At 34.9% G+C, this 18,928-nt stretch overlaps 5 protein-coding genes across 5 annotated transcripts; all 5 read left to right on the forward strand.

Annotated features, from left to right (window-relative positions):
• The first annotated feature begins 940 nt into the window (after positions 1-940).
• On the forward strand, positions 941-4,049 carry LOC113846860 (pectinesterase/pectinesterase inhibitor PPE8B-like). Its single transcript, XM_027475566.1, has 3 exons — positions 941-1,334; positions 1,415-1,939; positions 3,086-4,049. The coding sequence occupies exons 1-3, from the start codon at positions 1,007-1,009 to the stop codon at positions 3,778-3,780; spliced, it is 1,548 nt and encodes a 515-aa protein (XP_027331367.1). The 5' UTR covers positions 941-1,006; the 3' UTR covers positions 3,781-4,049.
• A 3,075-nt stretch (positions 4,050-7,124) lies between these two features.
• On the forward strand, positions 7,125-9,062 carry LOC113848266 (probable pectinesterase/pectinesterase inhibitor 12). Its single transcript, XM_027477716.1, has 2 exons — positions 7,125-8,052; positions 8,371-9,062. The coding sequence occupies exons 1-2, from the start codon at positions 7,125-7,127 to the stop codon at positions 9,060-9,062; spliced, it is 1,620 nt and encodes a 539-aa protein (XP_027333517.1).
• Positions 9,063-10,240: 1,178 nt separating this feature from the next.
• Positions 10,241-12,678, forward strand: LOC113848190 (putative pectinesterase/pectinesterase inhibitor 45). The gene is made up of 3 exons (XM_027477594.1): positions 10,241-11,178; positions 11,272-11,432; positions 11,788-12,678. The coding sequence occupies exons 1-3, from the start codon at positions 10,241-10,243 to the stop codon at positions 12,477-12,479; spliced, it is 1,791 nt and encodes a 596-aa protein (XP_027333395.1). The 3' UTR covers positions 12,480-12,678.
• LOC113848191 (putative invertase inhibitor) lies at positions 11,984-15,448 on the forward strand. The gene has a single exon (XM_027477595.1). The coding sequence runs from the start codon at positions 14,005-14,007 to the stop codon at positions 14,608-14,610; it is 606 nt and encodes a 201-aa protein (XP_027333396.1). The 5' UTR covers positions 11,984-14,004; the 3' UTR covers positions 14,611-15,448.
• Positions 15,449-15,656: 208 nt separating this feature from the next.
• LOC113874717 (DNA repair protein RAD51 homolog) lies at positions 15,657-17,780 on the forward strand. Its single transcript, XM_027512932.1, has 9 exons — positions 15,657-15,758; positions 15,920-16,064; positions 16,157-16,267; positions 16,360-16,451; positions 16,638-16,732; positions 16,824-16,937; positions 17,235-17,364; positions 17,441-17,562; positions 17,657-17,780. Exons 1-9 carry the CDS (start codon positions 15,657-15,659, stop codon positions 17,778-17,780), a joined length of 1,035 nt encoding a protein of 344 aa, XP_027368733.1.
• The last annotated feature ends 1,148 nt before the right edge of the window (positions 17,781-18,928 follow it).

An 18,928-nucleotide genomic window follows, 5' to 3' on the forward strand; every position in this document is an offset into this window, starting at 1 on the left:
TTGTTTTGAATGCTGAGTGCATGTCTGCATCTATTACCAAACATGCTGAAACCATGGAATTGAAAATCTTGGCCATGCTGCTTTGTCTAATGACGAGGGACAATGGACAAGAATGGGTCGCTTGCATAAAAAAAATGACTACGTTTTATCTGTTTTCTTCATTTGAGACGGGGAAAGAATAAATAAGAGATTTTCTTTGGTGGGAAAGTGGGGATTTTGTTTTAACTGAAGAGGATAAAAACAGAGAGAGGTCAATGTCGATGCTACAAATTGATGATTTGGTGGAATCTGTAGCAGTCACAGTGATGCCTTTGCCTTAGCTTGTACATTTGGTTCTACGCTTCTAAGTGTAGTGAGTGAGTGACATGCATATATAGTTAAGTTACCGCCGACACATGCTCTGCTTTTCTTTTGTTAATGGCCTCTTCTTTCTGTGGCCCTATTTTCATTTTAGCTTTATCAATAAGTATTCTATTATCTTTCGTTAAGAATTTCTAAATAAAATATATAATATATTTTGCATTATCTATTATATTCTTCAAACTTTCAAGAGGTTTGGACCATCATTCTGTCCGTTGTCCAAGTAATTTTTTCCATGAAACGTACCTCGTCAAGTGTATCAACTCTATTTTCCATGCGTAGTAACTTCGTTTTCAATATATTTTCAGTAAATAGCATTTATTTTTATATATTAAAATTTAAATTAAAAATTTTGATTTTTGTTTACCCAAGATTATACATGACATTAAATTAATCACCAAATTATTATTATTTTAATTCAAAACTATTCCTCACGACAATGTTGTTTTTCAATGTTCTAAATATTTTGTTCACTTTAGACTAAAGTTCTGAAGCTGACTCTCTCCATCTTAAATTAAATTCTCACAGCTAACCAACACATTCCAATCGCTTTTCCTTTTTTCCTTTCCGTTTAAATATCGAACCCCTCTCGGTCCTTATTTGCCTTGCAACAACAGAGGCACTCTTCCAAGTGAAGAAGTTCGAAATGGCTCTTCCTTCAACTAAGCAGCCACAAACATCACACACTCTCACATTCACCTTCTTAATCTTCCTACTTCTTCCACTCTGCACCCCACTGGGTGCTAACACAGATTTTTCGGGATCAGCATGCCTCAAAGTTTCTCCTACCCATTTTGGAGGCTCAGTGAGGGAAGTTATTAGCGCCTTACAAGAAATTTCATCCATTTTGTCACGCTTCTCCCATGGCTTTGGTAACTTCCGTCTTTCTAATGCCGTTACTGACTGTCTCGATTTGCTTGACTTTTCCTCTGACGTCCTTTCGTGGTCTCTCTCCGCTACTGAGAATCCCAAAGGTGAAATATAATATAACATTGCTCTGTTTTTTACTCTGTTTTTTGTTAAACGTTAATTAACGTTGTTGTTGTTGTTGCAGGGAAGAACAACAGTACTGGGAACCTAAGTGCTGATTTGAGGACATGGCTAAGTGCAGCACTTTCGAATCCAGAGACATGCATGGAGGGATTCGAAGGTACAAATAGTGTTGTGAAGGGTTTGATTTCAACTGGTCTTGGGCAAGTGATGACGTTGGTGAAGCAGCTTCTTACACAAGTGGTTCCTGTGAAAGATGAATTGGGTAGTGGGAAGGGGAAATTTCCTTCGTGGGTTAAACCGAGGGAAAGGAAGCTGGTACAGGCGAATGGGGTGGCTGCAGATGCGGTGGTGGCTGCAGATGGGACTGGGAACTACGCTACCATCATGGATGCGGTGGCGGCGGCACCAGATTATAGCATGAAGCGTTTTGTCATTTATGTGAAGAAGGGTGTTTATGTAGAGAATGTTGAGATAAAGAAGAAGAAGTGGAATATTATGATGGTTGGAGATGGGATGGATGCTACTGTAATCTCCGGTAACCGGAGCTTCATCGACGGCTGGACCACGTTCCGTTCACCTACCTTTGGTAAGAACAACATCACTCCCATTGCTATCCTTGTTTCTTCTTGATTTGTTTTCAACACATTTTTTTTTTAATTTAAAAAGACGTAATATTTAAAAGAGTGTTTAAACATTTATTATTACATTTTATTTGAATATTTTTATTTATTAATTTAACTATTAAAAATATTTAAAATTGTTATAAAGAACAAACTTTTCTAAGATTGATTAAAATTGAAAATTTGCTTTGCGGGTGACAGAATCTTCTATTTTGAAGACTAAAGTTGATTGCCTACGAGGTGGGGGTAATGGTTGGATAATGGGAAGCTTTTTCTTTTGACTAAATCTTTAAATTAGTCTTCAATGTTATTCTTTTGAATGTTCTAGTTTTGAAGAGTTGCAAATTTTTTATAAACCATTATTTTTTTTATTTAGATGATATTACAAAATTAAATAAATTATTTTGATAAAGTGATGATGGAAGGTTTTTGATGCCTTAGAAACTTAAGGGTCTAATTTATATAATAGAAATTAATTTAAATATTTTTAAGAATAATTTTAAAAAATTAAAAAAAAATATATAATTAATTTATAAAATTATGAATATTAATTCTATCAGTATATTTCAAGATTAATTAATGAGTCCAAGAAAGACTGATATAGTTAATATTTGTAATTGTTTGAAATTGCGATGATATATTTGTATTGTTAAAAACTGACCTGATTCATCTTAAACTTTGGTATAATGACGTGCGTAATTAATAAATTTTTAAAAGGTATACATTAGTTGGATTATAACACTGTAATATTCTCTTAAATATTTGTTAGTAGTTGTTTCATAATAAACAACTAAGAATACACTTAGCATAACTAATGAGTTTAATTATAGCTTTAACGAAAGCCGAAAGGTGCTGCTATAAAAAATAAACAATTGATGGGGACCCTTTACATTACTTTCTAGTCTGTAGAATTCCCTAACCTTTCAAAATGCATATTTAGAAGGGCAGAACATTCCTAATGAATGAATGCAACAATCATCTCGGAACTAACAAGATTGAATAAAGTGTTTAATCACAATTAAGTAGGGCCCAAAACTTAATCACATACTAATAACTAACATAATCAATTAATTAATTGTGATTGATACTTGATTGTGTGCGGTCACGTGCAGCTGTTAGTGGGAGAGGATTCATAGGAAGAGACATTTCCTTTCGGAACACCGCAGGTGCAGAGAAGCACCAAGCAGTGGCACTTAGATCAGACTCAGACCTTGCCGTATTCTACCGATGTGGGATCTTTGGATACCAAGACAGCCTCTACACTCACACAATGCGCCAATTCTTCAGAGAATGCAAGATCACTGGCACTGTTGATTTCATCTTTGGAGACGCCACTGCAGTGTTCCAAAACTGTTTGATCCAGCCCACCAAAGGGTTGCCAAATCAGAAGAACACGATCACAGCTCAAGGTAGAAAAGACCCAAATGAACCAACGGGTTTCTCATTCCAATTCTGTAACATCACTGCAGATTCTGCTCTTCTACCCTTAGTTAGCACCACCCAGACGTACTTGGGTAGGCCATGGAAGATTTATTCACGAACTGTTTTCATGCAATCGTACATGAGTGACGTGATAAGACCAGAAGGGTGGCTAGAATGGAATGGGAATTTTGCTTTGGATACATTGTACTATGCTGAGTACATGAACACTGGTCCAGGTGCTGGAGTAACTAACAGAGTGAATTGGCCAGGGTATCATGTATTAAATGATTCTAGCGTGGCCAGTAACTTCACCGTGGCTCAATTTATTGAGGGGAATCTATGGTTACCTTCCACGGGTGTGACCTACACTGCTGCATTCAATTAATATTTTCAAAGCAACTGGCAAATCTTGCCATTCTTGTACTTATATATATATATATATATATATAAAGTTGTTCTTTATATCATTTATATCATAGGAAAAACATATATTATTGAAAAAAATGGGTGAATGGGGGTCCTTGTTCACTTTAATTAATTACCTTGTACTTGATTATTAATGATTTTCCTATTCTTGGTTTGGGAGTTCTTGGGTGATTTTCGTTTTGGAATTCTTCACCTAAGTTCTTGCAAAAAAAAGGTGCAAATTCGTTTTCAAGTTTATTGTCTTTATCAGAATAGGGAACCATGCATTTAATTTAGGAATGGCAACGGTTTGGATTTGGACAACTTACTAGTATTTGCACTGATTCATATTTAGGAAAAAGACTTGTACCTGAACTTACACATAAAATAGTATCCTGACTAAAAGAAAACCATCAATATTATAAAAACTCTCTTACGTCTTTCATATTATTATATGTGGGAATTATGCATTTAAGTGTTTGGTGTTAGCATTAATGACCATCAACAACACTCCATCACTTTGGAAAATTTATCTTAATGGGATTAGTTTATTTGGTGGACGCAAATCACTGCATGAGGAATGGTTTATCCATTTGCTGTGCTGTTGGTGCATATATATTGTATTCTATCCATTTGCTGCATATTTCGTAATACTTATATCAGCAAAAATAATTGCTCACCTTTTTAAAAACTTGTCAATGAATTAATATAAATAAATAAGTATTTTTTAAAACAAAATAAATTGAACATATATTTAGTTGAGATTTCAGGTCTTCACCTCCTGATCGTTGCACGGAATTATGTCCATGTATTATTAGTTTATTTCAAAAAATATATTGTTTGAAATTTTGTGATATTAGTTAAGAAATTAATAAATAAAAAATATTAAAAAACTATAGTGAGGTGTTCGTAATGTTTTTTCATAAAAAATTTCACTTTTGGTTTCTTTTAACAATTCTCTTAAAAATTATTGTCAGTAGTATTTTCCTTAAAAAATAAATAATACGAATACATAATAAGCAAACGGAGTACCATTACCATATCATCTTATTGTTATTGTTAATAATTTACAAAGAAATATTAAATAAAAATAAACACATTTAATGTTATGAAAATATAAAAATTATATTGTTGGTTCCTCTTAATCTAATTTCTCTGAGTATTTTTTTAGTCTACGAAGTTTCTCTAATTAAGTAAACTTTATCCCATCAACTTTCCTACACCTAAAAATTACATTTTTTTTTCTTTTTACTCAAAATTAATTTTAATCAAATCAATTTAATTGTCCTCTAATAACATATACACATTTGATTATTTAGTGAGATAGTTCATTTGATAAAAATAAATATTTGTTAATGTTTGATATGTAACTTTATTTAAATCTTATATTTTATATTTTTTATAAAAAAATTTATTAACTCCAATTTTTAAAGTTGAGAATAAACAGTTAACAATAGTAAAATTTTATTAAAAAAATATTTATTATATTTTTTAATTTTAATATAATAATTATATTTTGTTATAAAAGTTTGATTTATAGATGCTTAAATTTAGTTTTAAGATTAAAATTAATAAAACTCTTTTATTAAATAGATTATTATTGTTATTGTTGTCGGTTTTGGTCAATGATACCCAGTGACTGAAATATTCTACTTTACTTGGCTCGATCGTGATTTCGACGTACATGTATCGATCAAATTTTAAATTATTATTCTATGATTTTACTTACTTCCATGCACATATATCTACTTATAACATGTTTGGTTTAACGGCAAGCAGGTGAATTCACATTTAAACGCAATAAGTATTAAATTTATATTTACGTATTTTTAAATACGCATTTAAACGGCATTGGGAAATGGGTAGATATGCTTATGTTTTCTACTGGGTTACAAATCATGCGCCTGTGTACAATTTCAAGCACTTTTATAAAAAGGGTGTATAATCCAGGGACAATGTTAACGAAATCAATAAAAACACATTACTCTCGAAACGTTTGATGTAAAAAAGGTTGAAATATACTTTTTTCAATTTTATAGCACATTTCTAATAGAATGAACAAAAGGCTCTGACAACTTCAATTATTTCATGCAGTTGAAAAGGTAAGTTTCATATGATAAATTCTATATCTTATCATTATCTGTACACGCAAAAATCAGATACAAGATGCATGCATGTCTATATAAAGTATAATCTCACATCAAGAATATTTTGAGTAAGTTTATCTTTCTAGTTACACTTTTTCTTTATGGCTTTGGGATTTGTTCGAATATTTAAGGGTCTATGTAAATATACTCAACGTCGTTGAATCTCTATTATTGACTGACATTAAACTCTGAGATGACCGAACTTTTCTACGTTCATTCCATTAAATACTAAAAGCCTTGCATGAATATAAAAATTATTTAATGTTAGAAAATAGTCTCACATAACATCGATTATTTTAATAAATAATTAAATGGAAAATATATATAAAGTTATGTCTAAATTTTGTCATTTTCAAAATAAATAAGACACTTTTACTTCACTAGTGTCTGTTTAACAAGTTGCTTAATCATTATCCTGAGTTATTGAACACTGAGCAAATAAAGCAATATAACCAACTTTTAGAGGAAATCCATGGGCCCAGATGATAAAGGTAATATCCCTTGAAAGTCGATGGTGAAGGTGTCATAGTCATTCCATTTACCTATTACCAGTCATCAAAATGGTTGAACAGTGCTTGCATTGCAACCTTTGGTTTCTGACTAATCTGCCATAGAAATCAGCAGTTGAAGTATTGAAAAGCTCAAAGTGGAACTGTCAATATACGAATGCCGCTTTGATTAGTACACCAACCCTTGCATTATTTTCACTGTTACCTACAAAAATCCAAAACAGAATGGCCCAATATGGAGACAATGTTTCCCTAACACGGGTTATTCTCTTTCACCGACATACATATTGTATTATCACAGTATCTTCTAAGAGCGACATCCTTAGTGAAATGATCGTTCCTTTTGAGTTTTGTCACTCTTACCTTCTCATTTTGCTTGCCAATGCCAATAATACAAAGTTAGTTTCCAAATAAAAACAAAACAAGTGACCCCCCAAAGCAGAAATATAGGAAAATCAATATGACACACATTTAATTTTTGTGCACTATGCATCCCCCTTCCATTATTTTTCAAATTTCGAAGTTAACTATTTAGTGAAAAAAAGGGTTAAAAAATCTAAGTCCTTATCCACCAACTGCTTTATTTACATGAGTCAAATGCTGAAATTCTTCAACTTGTCATAATTAACATTTAACTGTGTCTTTCTTCCTTTTTTTCATGTAATTTCATGGCTACTTCATCTCCTAAACTCTTCCTCCTTCTCTTAACAATCTTCTTTTCATTCTCACATACATGGGCAATCAACTCCTCCAACTCCAATGCTTCCACAGCAACATTGCATGCAAACCTCTCTTCCTTAAAATCATTTTGCAGAACCAGACCATACCCTGAAGTTTGCTTCAATTCATCGAAGCTTTCCATCTCAATAAACATAAATCCAAATATCATCAGCACCCTTCTTCAGTCCCTAGAAGTAGCAATATCTGAAGCCACAAAACTATCTGATCTATTCAACAAAGCGGGACCCTCCAACATCATAGAGAACAAAATAGGTGCAGTCCAGGACTGTAAAGAACTTCAACAATCCACCTTAGCTTCCTTAAAAAGATCATTATCTGGGATTCGTTCCCAAGATTCTAGAAAGCTAGTTGATGCAAGAACTTACCTCAGTGCAGCCCTTACCAATAAAAACACATGCCTTGAAAGCATAGATTCTGCTTCAGGTACCCTTAAGCCAGTTCTGGTGGATTCTGTGATCAACTCTTACAAGCATGTCAGTGATTCTCTTTCAATGGTCCCTAAGCCTCAAATGAAGGCTTCCAGTTCCAAAGAACACAAGAATAGGCGTTTGATGAGTGCTCCAACGTGGTTTTTAAGAAAAAACCACCGTCTCTTGCTAAGTTCCAATGAAGTGCTTGTTGTGGCTGCAGATGGGACTGGGAACTTCAGTACAATCACTGAAGCTATCAATTTTTCTCCCAATAACAGTTTAGATAGGACAGTGATCTATGTCAAAGAAGGGACTTACGAGGAGAATGTTGAAATCCCAAGTTATAAGACTAATATTGTTCTGCTTGGCGACGGAAAAGATGTCACTGTCATTACTGGCAGCAGAAGTGTCATCGGCTGGACCACTTTCAGATCTGCTACTCTAGGTAAATCCTTTATGGAACTATTGATAACCCTTTACCAATTGATCAATTTGATTTTGTGTATTGAATGTGACAAGTGCCTATGCTTTGAGTTTGTCTGTTTGTGGCACTGACTAATTTGTAATAGTTCCAGTCCATAAGCTTCTAACTTAATGAGAGTTTTTAATAGTAAAACTTTACTTCAAAGACTTTGGCAAGAATGCTGAGTGATGATAAGTCCATAGGTTTATAGAGAAGTGGGAGTTTTTTTAAAAATTTTTATTTTATGTTTCTTATACATGTATGGCAATTGCATGATCATTCTCTATTTTTGTTTTCCAGCGGTTTCTGGTGATGGCTTTCTGGCACGTGATATAGCTTTTGAGAACAAGGCAGGGCCAGAGAAGCATCAAGCAGTTGCCTTAAGAGTGAATGCAGACTTCACTGCTTTTTATAGGTGTGCCATGTATGGTTACCAAGACACTCTTTACGTTCACTCCTTTAGACAATTCTATAGAGAGTGTAACATATATGGGACCATAGATTTCATATTTGGAAATGCAGCTGTGGTTTTACAAGCATGTAGCATTGTGTCTAGGATGCCATTGCCTGGCCAATTCACTGTAATTACTGCACAATCCAGAGATTCCCCAGATGAAGACACTGGCATCTCAATCCAAAACTGCTCAATTCTAGCTACCACTGATTTGTATTCCAACTCTGCTAGTGTTAAGAGCTACCTCGGTAGGCCATGGAGGGCCTATTCTCGTACCGTTTACCTTGAGTCCTACATTGATGTCTTTATTGACCCAATGGGGTGGACAAAGTGGTCTGATGATGGTCAAGGTTTGGACACTTTGTATTATGGAGAGTATGCAAATTATGGGTCTGGTTCAGGGACAGATAACCGAGTGACATGGCTTGGGTACCATTTAATGGATTATAGTAGTGCCTACAACTTTTCAGTCTCAGAGTTCATCATTGGTGATGCTTGGCTTGGGTCTACTTCATTCCCTTATGATGATGGGATTTAATAAATTAAATTAAAGAGATCAATTATTTACTGCTTTAGCTTGTTCCACTTTGCCTTCGCCAATGTAAAACCAAAAAGGTGAATGACTAATTTTAATATGATTAGGTTCGATAAGTGCCGTGAGAAGTTTGAGTTATATTTTTAATATTTCTCCTCTAATTAATTTTAACGTTTTATCCAAGTCAAACACGTGATATATTTTTTAACTAAGCTGCAAATGTGGATTCTCTGCCAATGTGAAGGTACAAAAATATACTGCCTAATAAATGTGTTATTGTATTATAAGATGTCGAGTAATATACTGTTGGAGTGTGACGCATCTTCAATTAATTTCAAGGTGTCTCACATATGTGACACGACCTTTGGATACATTAATTAACCCAATTTTTATATCATGTGTCCATATTTGAGTTGGGACGCTTCTTGGACTAAATTTACATATTAAAAACACCGTGTTTTAGCACTATAACACTGAGTCACTTGACATCTCCGAGAAATGTGACACATTTCATTAAGCTTTACGTTTGTGTTTTCTTCATTTTCATGTGGAGACACTTTACATGCTTACGAGTGCACCTATGACGTGTTATTATTTTTCTTTTGCCGTACATGCGACACGTGGTTAAAATCACCCCCATCTTAATCCAAAGGACTAGGCTCGGCCAAGCCCATCACGCTAAAAAAGGCAACATAATCCTACTCGTAGTTTTTAGGAGGAAGAGTGGACCAAAACAACGAACAAATAAAAAAAGTGTTACTTTTCAGATATAGCTTCTTTGCAACAGAAGTAGCATGGCATATATTGGGTTTGTTTTATTTGCACCAATGCTACTTTTGTGCACAGCCATCCTTAGAAGGAAAAGGTGGAGAAGGAGATTGAAAGACGGTCAAAAGGGTATATGGAAAGATGGGGGAAACAAGGTTGATATTACAAGAGAAGAACCTGTCACACGTTTTTTGGAACCATAGGCACCAAGTCACGAACATGCTAAAATAGAAAAACCTGTAATGTCTCTCGTCCACTCCCCATGCAAACAAACTACTTTAAAAGTTCCAAAGGATGAAAGACAGAAATTGGAAAGGAGTCGAAGGAGTGGTTAACCCCCTTTAGATCTCTTTCTACCTCTATTCAATTTGAACCTAAGGCAGAGACTCCTCTGCCTTAGAGAAACTCTCACAATGGCGTTTCAGGATTTCGACCTCATCTCAGAAAGGCGAAGCAACGAAAAGAGACAAAAGCTGAGGAAGAGGATCCTAATCGGTGTGGTTTCTTCCATTGTCCTTGTGGGTCTGATAGGTGCAGCATCATTCGTTGTTGTTAGAAATGACTCTGATGATAACACCAATGGTGACCAGAAGCATGCACCTGCCACTGCCAGCAGCAAACAACACGTGTCAACTTCAGAGAAGATGGTGAAGTTGGTGTGTAGCTCTGCAAATTACAAAGATAAATGTGAAGGACCCCTTAACAAGGCCATGCAGGATGACCCAAAACTCTCACACCCCAAAGACCTTCTCAAGGTCTATGTGAAATATGCTCAAGATGAGGTTGACAAGGCTTTTGATGAAACCGTCTCTATGAAGTTCCAATCTGAGGAAGAGAAAGCAGCATATGAAGATTGCAAGAAGCTGTTTAAGGATGCCAAGGATGACTTAGAAACATCTCTCAATGAACTTACAAAAATTGAGTTGAAATCAATGTCTCAAAGAACTCCTGATTTGAATAGCTGGCTCAGTGCTGCTATGACTTTCCAACAAAACTGCGTTGATGGTTTTCCTGAAGGAAAATTGAAAACTGATCTTCAAAATCTCTTTACAGATTCTAAGGAATTTCTCAGCAACTCCCTTGCCATTTTGTCTCAGGTAGCCTCCGTCCTCTCCACATTCCAGGCAATTGCGCGTGGCCGTTTGTTGCTATCTGAGAACTCCAATTCCCCACTTGCTTCTCTCGACAAAAAAGATGGCTTTCCTTCTTGGATTAGCCATGAGGACAGAAGATTTTTGAAGGCTTTGGATAACAAACCTACACCTAATGTTACTGTGGCAAAGGATGGAAGTGGAAACTTCAAAACCATCTCTGAAGCTTTGAATGCCATCCCTCAAACTTACGATGGACGGTATGCTCCTCTCATCTCACTCACTACCTTATCACATCGTTATATGTGTTTCATGTTATGTCAAGGTATACAATGTGTGTTGTCACAACGCAGGTATGTGATTTATGTTAAAGAAGGAGTGTACGATGAGACAGTGCTAGTAACAAAGCAAATGCAAAATGTAACCATGTATGGTGATGGATCCCAAAAGAGCATCATCACTGGCAGCAAAAACTTTAGGGACGGAGTCACGACTTACCAAACTGCAAGTTTTGGTATGTCAAAACTTAAACCATCAAATTAGTTGTTGAAATAATAATTAATTAACATTTTAGTCCTTGAAATCGGTGATTCACTATTGCCTGTTGGTCACTTCAATCCTTGATATTAAGGGTCTGTTTATTTAATTCACATCTGTTTCCTGGCTTTGACATGCATCCCTCAAATCTGAGGACTAAAATAATTGATTATGTAATGTTTCAGACCAGATTATTAAATGGTAGCGCCAATTTTCAAAGACTATAATTTTTTCTATAATATCAGGACTAAGCTTATAATTTCATGAAATAATTTGTGGTATTATAGATGACTAATATATTGTTTTGATTCCTATTGCAACGAACGGTGCAGCCGTAGATGGAGACGGATTCTTTGGCCTTGCGATGGGATTCAGAAACACCGCAGGGCCTGATGGGCATCAAGCAGTGGCTGCAAGAGTGCAAGGAGAACGTGCAGTATTTGCCAACTGCCGTTTTGAGGGCTACCAAGACACTCTATATGTCCAAGCACACAGACAGTTCTACCGTAGCTGCATAGTTTCAGGTACAATTGATTTCATCTTTGGTAATGCAGCTGTTGTGTTCCAGAACTGCATCATGATTGTTAGGAAGCCACTGGACAACCAGCAGAACTTGGTGACAGCTCAAGGTAGACTGGACAACAAACAAGAAACAGGAATTGTTCTACAAAAGTGTGTGATCAAACCTGATGACTCACTTGTTCCAGTTAAGGACAAGATCAAGAGCTACCTCGGTAGGCCTTGGAAGGAGTACTCAAAAACCATTGTTATGGAAACTGAAATAGGTGATTTTATTCACCCTGATGGGTGGAAAGAATGGATGGGAGACTTTGCTCTCAAGACATTGTACTATGGTGAGTACAATAACACAGGACCTGGTGCCAGCACTAGTGCAAGGGTCAAGTGGCCTGGTTGCAAAGTCATCGACAGGGAGGAAGCTACCAAATATACTCCAGGGATCTTCTTGCGAGGCACATGGATCCAAGCCACAGGTGTGCCCGCTGTGCAAGGCTTGTACGGTTAAAATAAATGGTTCGCTCCAAATGGCCTTTCCATTCATACCAGTTGAGGTCTTGCTTGAGGGTTGAGCTGATGACAGACACATGCTACATGGTGTTAGGCATAGTGGGAAATATCCTTGTGTTTGTGTTGATGGTGTGCTCATTTTGATCAATTGTAATCTTTTTCTTTTTTTTTTCTTTCTTTCTTTTTTTACCATTTTTTTAAAGAAAAATTTAATCTTGGATAAACTAAAGTGAATGGAAAATACTTGCATAGAACTGTATCAACAAATGCTGGAGTAAATAGAATTATTATCTAATTATCAGTTTTTGCCGATAAAAAGAAACTGAGTCTGAACTAAGAAGTGAAATCTGAGATGTCTATAAAATTTTATAATTTGATTTTATCTTTTGTATTTGAAAATGCAGGGGAAACAAATATCTGATTTTTTGAAACAACAAAAATTATCCCGAATTTTCTAATATGAACACCCTTAAAAGGTGTGAAATGGACATACAGAAGAAAGAGGCAAAAAGAAAACAAGTATAGAAAGCGGGGAAAAAGCGAGAGATATAATAAGCAGTGTGATAAGGAAAAAAACAGGAGTGCACAAAAATTTACGTAAGAAAAGAGGACATGAAAAAACCAGAATTACCAATTTTTCTTAGCGCCTCTTCCTTGTCAGTGGTAATATAAACTACCAAGTCATTATTAAGATTCTCACTTGGGATTTTTTTTTTTTTTTAATCAAATCTAAGAACAAGCCACCTTGATTTTAAATTTTTGATAAGCCTTCAAACCAGATGCATCGTGAGCCTAAATTGTGGTTTGTGTTATTCTTTCAAAATTTCAGCAACAAAATTAACAAGGCTGCACCAGAAATGGGTGAGAACTGAATAATTGCACCCTATTGGTAAGGAATCTCGACCAATCTTAAAGTTTTAGACGGGATCAATTTTACGCAAGCTATTAATTAATACTACTGTTCAGTGTAGCTTCTGGCTGTGGTGCCCCGTGAATAGCATAAAAGCCTATGGCCGAAGGAGTACTAGCCCTTTTCACCTTTGGTTGTGACCACACCCTGTAATCTTAGGAAATTAAAACAACCCTTCTAAAAAATCATCTTTAAAAAATGACTTTGAGATTCTACTTTTATAATTATTTTACAAGAGCTACCTGAATTAAAAATCCTCCATGTTGAATGAAACTTCCAGTGGTTGCCATGAATAATTGGTATATGTTCTTTTGACACATAAGGCAAGTACTTGGGGTCGAATGCTAATATTATTTTATACCATAGAGACAAAAATGCAAAGAGCTGTCACGAATTCATGATCTATACCATACATCACACACCCGTTCTGACACAGAAAGAAAGCTAACCAAGGAATTCAAAGGCCACTGGACAAAAAAAATGTTATTCTATTTACAATCAAACCTGGCATCTACATTGTTTATTTACTAAAACGGCTCCGTAGCTGACAGACATTTGTTTATGCTTAACTTCGTCTTTGTGAATCTATTAGTTTAGTATCAACATTATATATATGACACACCAGCATAGGCACAAACCTTACACAATGGCATCAAGAAAAACCTTTAACCAATTGTTGCTAATGAGTTGCTTTGTTTTGCTGGGTCAATGTGGTAGGATACATAACACAGAAGGAGGAGAGGATTTGGTGACAGCAACCTGCAAACACACCCTTCATTTTCAAGTATGCATTTCTTCCTTGAAATCAGTTCCTGGTAGCAAGACATCAAATCCCAAAATGCTAGCTTATATTGCATTAAATCTTAGCACAACATATGCTGCAAAGACTTTGTCCTATATTTATGAGCTAAAGTCTTCTTTTGCTGCCAATGGCCCCAACAACAACATTTACGTGTCCCGTTGCTTAAGTGATTGTGCTGAGGAATACTCAGAAGCCATAGAGAATTTGCAGAACTCAGCTCAAGCACTTCTCAATGGAGAATATGACAAAGTGGATACATTGGTCTCTGCTGCTATGTCAGATGCTGAGACATGTGAGGATGGTTTCAAGGACATGCTCAGTGAGGACAATGATTCTACCTTTCCTCTTACCGAGTACAACCGTTACTTCTCTGAACTCTGTAGCAATGCTCTTGCCATTAGAAAATTGTTAGTTTAAGTGAATTTTGTTCATACTATGTGCTGTTAATGCTGTAGTTGATTTGTTGGTAGATGTAAAACCTGCATTCAGCATTGTCATGCATGATTTATGTTTTTCGTTTAGAAAATATGGTAACAATGATTTATTGCTTTTGTAATGCCTTCACTTTATTTTTTGTATTCTGACATTTGTGAAAATAATAATCCCTATGGTTACAATTCCTAAAAGAAAAACAAAATTAAGTTTTTTTTATTCCTGATTATTATTTTGTTAGCAGCTTTAATTCTATTGTTAACTTCTTGCCGTGTTTTATATTAGATGTCAAATTATTTTTTTTATTTATCATTTTAGAATATTAAAAAGTATTACCACTATTTATTTTTTAATAATACCATTATTTATTATTGATAATTGTTATCAACTAACTACTATAATAACTCTAAAATTATTTTAAAAGTAATTCTTATCAATTAACTACTGCAATAACGTAAATACTTTTCATAAAAACATTTTAGTAAAATAAATTTATTCATCATAATAATTAATAAAATTAATTATTTTTCTAAGATATTTTAGTACTGGGTAACATCTAAATGAGACAAAAAAAAGATTATTTTAAGGATACTAGATACTCTTTTTTACACTATCAAGATATAAACTTCTTCCTAAGATGTTAGACCCTTTTTATCCTATCATTAGTGTTTTTTACACTTGTTAAGAGGTGTCTTTCATTTTTTATATATTTTTTATCTTGTCCAATATAATAAATATACAGAGAAAGGCCATCCATATGTGAATTGGGCCAATCAAAGACAAGACTGGCCTCTTTCTTTCTCCATGTTTTGCCTCTTCCTATTAGACCCCAAAAGCTAACAAAAGAAAACAAAAATTAAAATAAATAAATAAAAATTCCCTCCTTTCTCTCTCTCTTGGTTAAGCTTGTGAAGTAAGCTTCGTGGAGGGAAAAATTGTTTTGGCGCCCCTCCCACTCTTTTGAACACACAACCCCTCCTTCGTTCTTCCCTCTACCATCCATCACTTCTCAAAGATCGAATCTTTACGGGATGTCAACCAGCGTGGAGCATTCAAGAAACCAGAAAGCTGTCCAACAACATGACGATTCTGAAGAAATGCAACATGGCCCTCTGCCTGTCGAGCAACTTCAGGTTCAAAGATCCCTTCTTTTTCATATTCTCACTCACCCCATTTATTTATTTTTTTCCTTTATATACTTTGTGCATTTCAATTCACACCCATTTTTATTTTAGGGCAAAACCCCCCTCTTTGTGTTTTCTGTTGATACCCTAATGCTTAATCACAATCTCAGGCATCGGGTATAGCCTCCACAGATGTTAAAAAGCTTAAAGATGCTGGTATTTGCACGGTTGAATCCGCTGCTTACACTCCTAGGAAAGAACTTTTACAAATTAAAGGAATCAGTGAAGCTAAAGTTGATAAGATAATTGAAGCAGGTATTATTCACATTGGCTTTTGTTTCCCTTGGCTATTTCTTGTGATTGCTATGAAGGTCTTTTGATGTTCGGTTTCTCTTCTTTATTGACAGCCTCTAAGCTTGTGCCTATGGGTTTTACTAGTGCTAGTGAAATTCATGCCCAGCGTGATGCAATCATTCAGATAACTACAGGATCAAGAGAGCTTGACAAGATATTGGAAGGTCAGAATCAGAAACAATAACACCTTGTTTAATGTTTATGTTTGGAATTCACTGTTAAAGTGTCTTAAACTTGATAATGCTGTTTTTGCCAGGTGGAATTGAGTCAGGTTCTATCACTGAGTTATATGGTGAATTTCGATCTGGGAAGACTCAATTGTGTCACACTCTCTGTGTCACTTGCCAGGTAAATGGTTTCTTTACAGCAGTCAGAATACATTAATGCTGAATAAGTTGTTGTAGTTTACTAGTGTATTCAGTTTTAAACTCGTCTTGTCATGTTTCGCATGGAATTTGAGTTTATGAAGCTTTTGGTTCATACATACTGTGTTGTACCTTTGCCTAATGTTTCAATTTATTGTTGATGTTCTAGTTGCCACTAGACCAAGGAGGTGCTGAGGGGAAAGCTATGTACATAGATGCAGAGGGCACATTTAGGCCTCAACGACTCTTACAGATAGCAGATAGGTATAATGATTCTTGATATTATGATTTTGCTTGCATGTGTCTTTGATATGTTGGTATGTTCATTCAATATTTATGTTTCTTTTTGCTACAGGTTTGGATTGGATGGGCCTGATGTATTGGAAAATGTCGCTTATGCTAGGGCGTACAACACTGATCATCAATCACGGCTTCTGCTGGAAGCAGCTTCAATGATGGTGGAAACAAGGTGTGACTTTTGATGGCTCCCTTTGCTCAGTTTTGTTTAGATCTGCCAAAATCAACATAATCTGCCTTTTAAATAAGCATAATGATACACAAGTGCATTATGCTCATCTTAATTTATCATAGGCTAGCAGATGAAGTGGCTGTGTTTTATTCCTTTGTGTCTTTTTTTTCTTGGGCCCAGACCCAGAGTTGTTAGATTTCCTTAAATAGTGATATTTGATTCTGCAAGTGAGAAAGCTCTTTTTATTTGGGTGGCAAAACATGTTCTTGAGGCTTTCATTTTGATTGATATACACAGGTTTGCTGTAATGATAGTAGACAGTGCTACTGCCCTCTATAGAACAGATTTCTCTGGAAGGGGGGAGCTTTCAGCCCGGCAAATGCATCTAGCAAAGTTTCTGAGGAGCCTTCAGAAATTAGCAGATGAGGTAAAACTCATTGTTGGGCTGGCAATGCACCTAACCTTCTTGGAGCTAATAATTTGTTCTGCTTCTTTAATTGTAGTTTGGTGTGGCTGTTGTAATAACAAATCAAGTAGTTTCACAAGTAGACGGTTCTTCAGTCTTTGCTGGACCTCAAATCAAGCCTATTGGAGGCAACATTATGGCTCATGCTACAACAACAAGGTGAAATCTGAACTGCAGAATATGAAATGTTTCTTTTTTATTTCTTCTCGAAGCCTGTTTTGACTCTGGATGTTAACTAATTTCTTGATGACAGGCTAGCTCTCAGGAAAGGAAGAGGGGAAGAGCGAATCTGTAAAGTGATAAGTTCTCCTTGTTTGGCCGAAGCTGAAGCAAGATTTCAGATTTGTGCTGAAGGAGTTGCAGATGTTAAAGACTGACCAACTTTAGCATGTTTGATATTATAATGAAATTTATTTTTTTACCTTTGCTTGTATTCTTTTGTAAATGTCATTTCGTCTCTCTGAATTTTGTGACATCAATCGATATTAATCAATTTTATATACTAATGATTGCAGAACTCAGTTACAATGAACTTCACTTTAAAGTTTTACGCTGTTTGGATAGAATTGATATAAGAAGTTTAAAAATAGGAAATAATGGAATGAAAATAAATGAGAAAGGAGGGAAAGTGAAAATAATTATGAAGGAAAAAATGAACTGTTCGGATTGGATGAATCAAAACAGCAACTAGTGTAAGGTGGGGAGGCTTCACCTGAATGGTTATTGGAGAAATCACACGATTTTCAGGTATCGTTCACACAGTGTGTTCAATTGTAACTCACTAAATAAGCCTATTTGAACAGAGCAACTTGTTCAAGCTCAAAACCAGACATAATTTCAAAATTATTTTTGAATTACAATTAAAATGTTAAATAAGTTGAATTTATTTAAAACTTTAAATTTAAAATTAAACTCACTTGTTTATATGTAATTTAATTAAATAGTCTAAAAAAGATATACTGTTATACTTAATTAGTTGTTAATAAATAATAGGTTGTTAATAGATAAGATTTAAATGTTAATAGATAAGATTAATCAGTTAAATTATTAGTCAATAATTATCTTGAAAAGATATATAAATAGCAACTCTGAACATTGAACAAGGAAGTACAAAACATAAATTTGTGCAAAATTTGTTAAGTTCTATGTGGCCTCGTGTGTGTATATTCCACTAGTGAGTGTGGAATATAAACAAGCAATATTGAATTCCAATGGTAACCTATTCAAATCGACCACAGAGCATAAAGAAGAAGGCGAGTCTGATCCTTATGTTAGCAAGATTATTGTACGAACTCAGATTGCGTTTTTCACGTTCGATGGTCAAATTATCGTGACTAGCTGTCAAAGCTAAGCAATTTTTTAAATTGGAAAACACCCCATAAACTTTTGCTTTTATATATGAAAGAAGAAGCTTTTACTTGACAACGCCACTATACTGCGCACAATCAATCAGGTTACTTTAGAATACACTCTTTAAAAGTTATTTTCTTTTTTAAATAGTATTTTTTATGAACAATATTAATAT

The sequence above is a fragment of the Abrus precatorius genome, unplaced genomic scaffold (genome assembly GCF_003935025.1).
Source record: "Abrus precatorius isolate BTA unplaced genomic scaffold, Abrus_2018 Scaffold8, whole genome shotgun sequence".
Taxonomy (NCBI): domain Eukaryota; kingdom Viridiplantae; phylum Streptophyta; class Magnoliopsida; order Fabales; family Fabaceae; genus Abrus; species Abrus precatorius.